Below are 2,500 nucleotides of genomic sequence, written 5' to 3'. Positions count from 1 at the left end.
CTACAAATATACAATCAGAGTGAATGGATTGGCACCTCATTTAATATAATAATGACATATAGAATATTTAGTAAAGTCAGGTAAAGATAAGTGCACTGTAGTATACAGCACTCTGTGCTTGGACATTTGGATGCATGCTGTGATAGCATGTTACCTGTAGTCAGTGGGTTCATCAAGAATCAATTGTGAGCCAACTTTTGAACTTCTTGTGATTGTAAGTTTAGTTAATCATCAATTTGCAGATAGAAGTGAGCATAAGCTTTTAGTTTTTTAGACGGTTCCTGTTATGTAGAGATATGATTGTTACTTAACCCACTAACGCTGGTATGTTTTGAAGCCACTGCTGAATAGGAATGCGAGCCCCGATACAGTGTCACGGCGGAGGGACTCCCAGCAAATATTCAGCTTCTTGGTGTCCCATATGGGGGACATTCGTCATAAATGGGTTAATGAGAGGGTCATGGGAGTATTTATTAAACAATCATGTGAGCTAAGTTCATCAAAGACAATGATCCTTCTTAACACCAGAACCAAGAGTCCTGGAAAATAAATGGTGTTGTATTATATTCTTTGTAATTGGGGTGTGAATTTTAGTTTTAAGAAATAATGTATCCTCAATATTACTAGCAAATTTGTAATATTTTCTTCACTTTTCAGTCAGGACGAAATCTTCTGGAGTATCAGAACCAGGCCAAGATGCTCTTTAAAAAATTAACAGTCAACAGCCCAAACAGATGTTCCATAGAAACAGGCCCATATCTTTTTCAGTAAGTATTTACAGTGTTATATAACTGCTTGTGTATGAGTTATCGTTATTTATTTTTCTATGGAAGTTGGTACATTTAAAGTATATGCATGCTTTAACATATGCTTGGTAGGGAAGTATGTGTCTTTTAGTGATTTGCCATCTAGCAGTATTACTGAGATGAAAAAGCAGTTCATAATGGTCTTTGATATACAATAGTATATATTTCTATGGAATCGCACTTAGGCTTTAGATCTTCTGACTGCCGTACATAGGAAGATTTGGAAAATGATCTCTCTTTGTTCAGTAATATATAAAAATCTTTTAAGGTCTGAATGAAAATTTTATAGATTGGAGACCTATGTTTCAAGATTCTGTAGTTGAACCAATAATATTTAGAGTGTGTTATAAATAAATAAAACCTATATTGAAGATTTTGAAAGTTAATTTTACTGAGGACTTTTGTTCTTAAAAGTTGATAAGTTAAAGGATAGAAAAAAAACTGTATTGTCAATTTAGTTAGTGAAAGGATAGAAAAAAAAACAGTATTGTCAATTTAGTTATTACTTTATACCTCTTCATTTATGTTTATCATTATAGGTGTTGAATTGTAGTTGATTCTGTACCCTCTTTCAGCTATGTAATTGATAATGAAGTGTGTTACCTGGTGCTATGTGAACGTGGGTTCAGCAAAAAGTCAGCTTTTACATTTCTTGAAGAAATGTCTGCTGAGTTTAATTCACAATATGGACGTCGGGTTGCACAGGTTTCTAGGCCATATTCCTTCATAGAATTTGGTATGTAATTATGATTTTCAGGTTTGCTATTAATGGAATAGTGGATAGAGCATGATTCTCTTAGGAATGAAATATGGAAATACCACTGCTAACTTGATGCAATATGTAACAATATCCTACTTTGTTACAGACACTTATATCCAAAAGCTCCGTCGTCAGTATAGTGATCAAAGAGGACGGCGTCACATGCATCAGTTACGAGAAGATTTGAATGATGTGCAGAGGATTATGATGGACAACATTGATGATGTTTTGCAACGAGGTGCTGCACTGTCAGGTAAGTGGAGGAAGAAATTTGGTATACTTAACTTAAGATATATAAGTATGAGTAAGTGCCTGTCTTTTTTTTAGTTCATCTGATTTATAAAGTGCTGTAATGTCTGTATCCATAGTCACTGACTAAATGAGAATTGAGTTTCTCATAGCAGTGCTTTTAATATCTCTGCAAGAATAAGCCAAACCCATACTTATCTCATCTCTTAGTAAGTTTTGTGAACATGATAGAAAGGCTTTGCAGATTTTTTAAGGACAACAACCTTCTTTTTAAGCCAGAAAAAGATAAAATGGTTAGAAAGGCTGTACATTCAATGTGTAACAGACTAAGGATTGTGACAAAAGATATTTATGAATTGGTGAATAAGGACTTTTAGGGGTTCATTTTTTTTGTTAGAATAAAAAGTTATTGTATATGGGCTTATATGTAGTATACTATAACTCATCATGATATCCACAATAAGTGAAATATAGTTATTCAGATAGTTTTTAATCCAGAAAAAGAGAAAATGGTTAGAAAGGCTGTACATTCAATGTGTAAAAGACTAAGGATTGTGACAAAAATATTTATGAATTGGTGAATAAGGACTTTAGGGGTTAATTTTTTTGTTTGTAAAAAGTTATTGTATATGGGTTTATATTTAGTATACTATAACTCATCATGATATCCACAATAAGTGAAATA

The 2,500-nt window shown here is 32.9% G+C and overlaps 1 protein-coding gene across 1 annotated transcript in view; it reads left to right on the top strand.

Moving 5' to 3' along the window:
* The window catches only part of LOC113825610 (vesicle-trafficking protein SEC22b-B), a 6,070-nt gene that overhangs the window by 1,279 nt on the left and 2,291 nt on the right, over nt 1-2,500 (top strand). Inside the window, exons 2-4 of the mRNA XM_027378453.2 lie at nt 658-767; nt 1,382-1,542; nt 1,673-1,819. Coding sequence (XP_027234254.1) covers nt 658-767; nt 1,382-1,542; nt 1,673-1,819 — 418 coding nt within the window. The remainder of the gene's footprint in view (nt 1-657; nt 768-1,381; nt 1,543-1,672; nt 1,820-2,500) is intronic.

Source organism: Penaeus vannamei, chromosome 1, assembly GCF_042767895.1.
Source record: "Penaeus vannamei isolate JL-2024 chromosome 1, ASM4276789v1, whole genome shotgun sequence".
Classification (NCBI taxonomy): domain Eukaryota; kingdom Metazoa; phylum Arthropoda; class Malacostraca; order Decapoda; family Penaeidae; genus Penaeus; species Penaeus vannamei.
The sequence above is the reverse complement of the archived record's forward strand: the minus strand, read 5'-3'. Positions and strand labels throughout refer to the sequence as shown.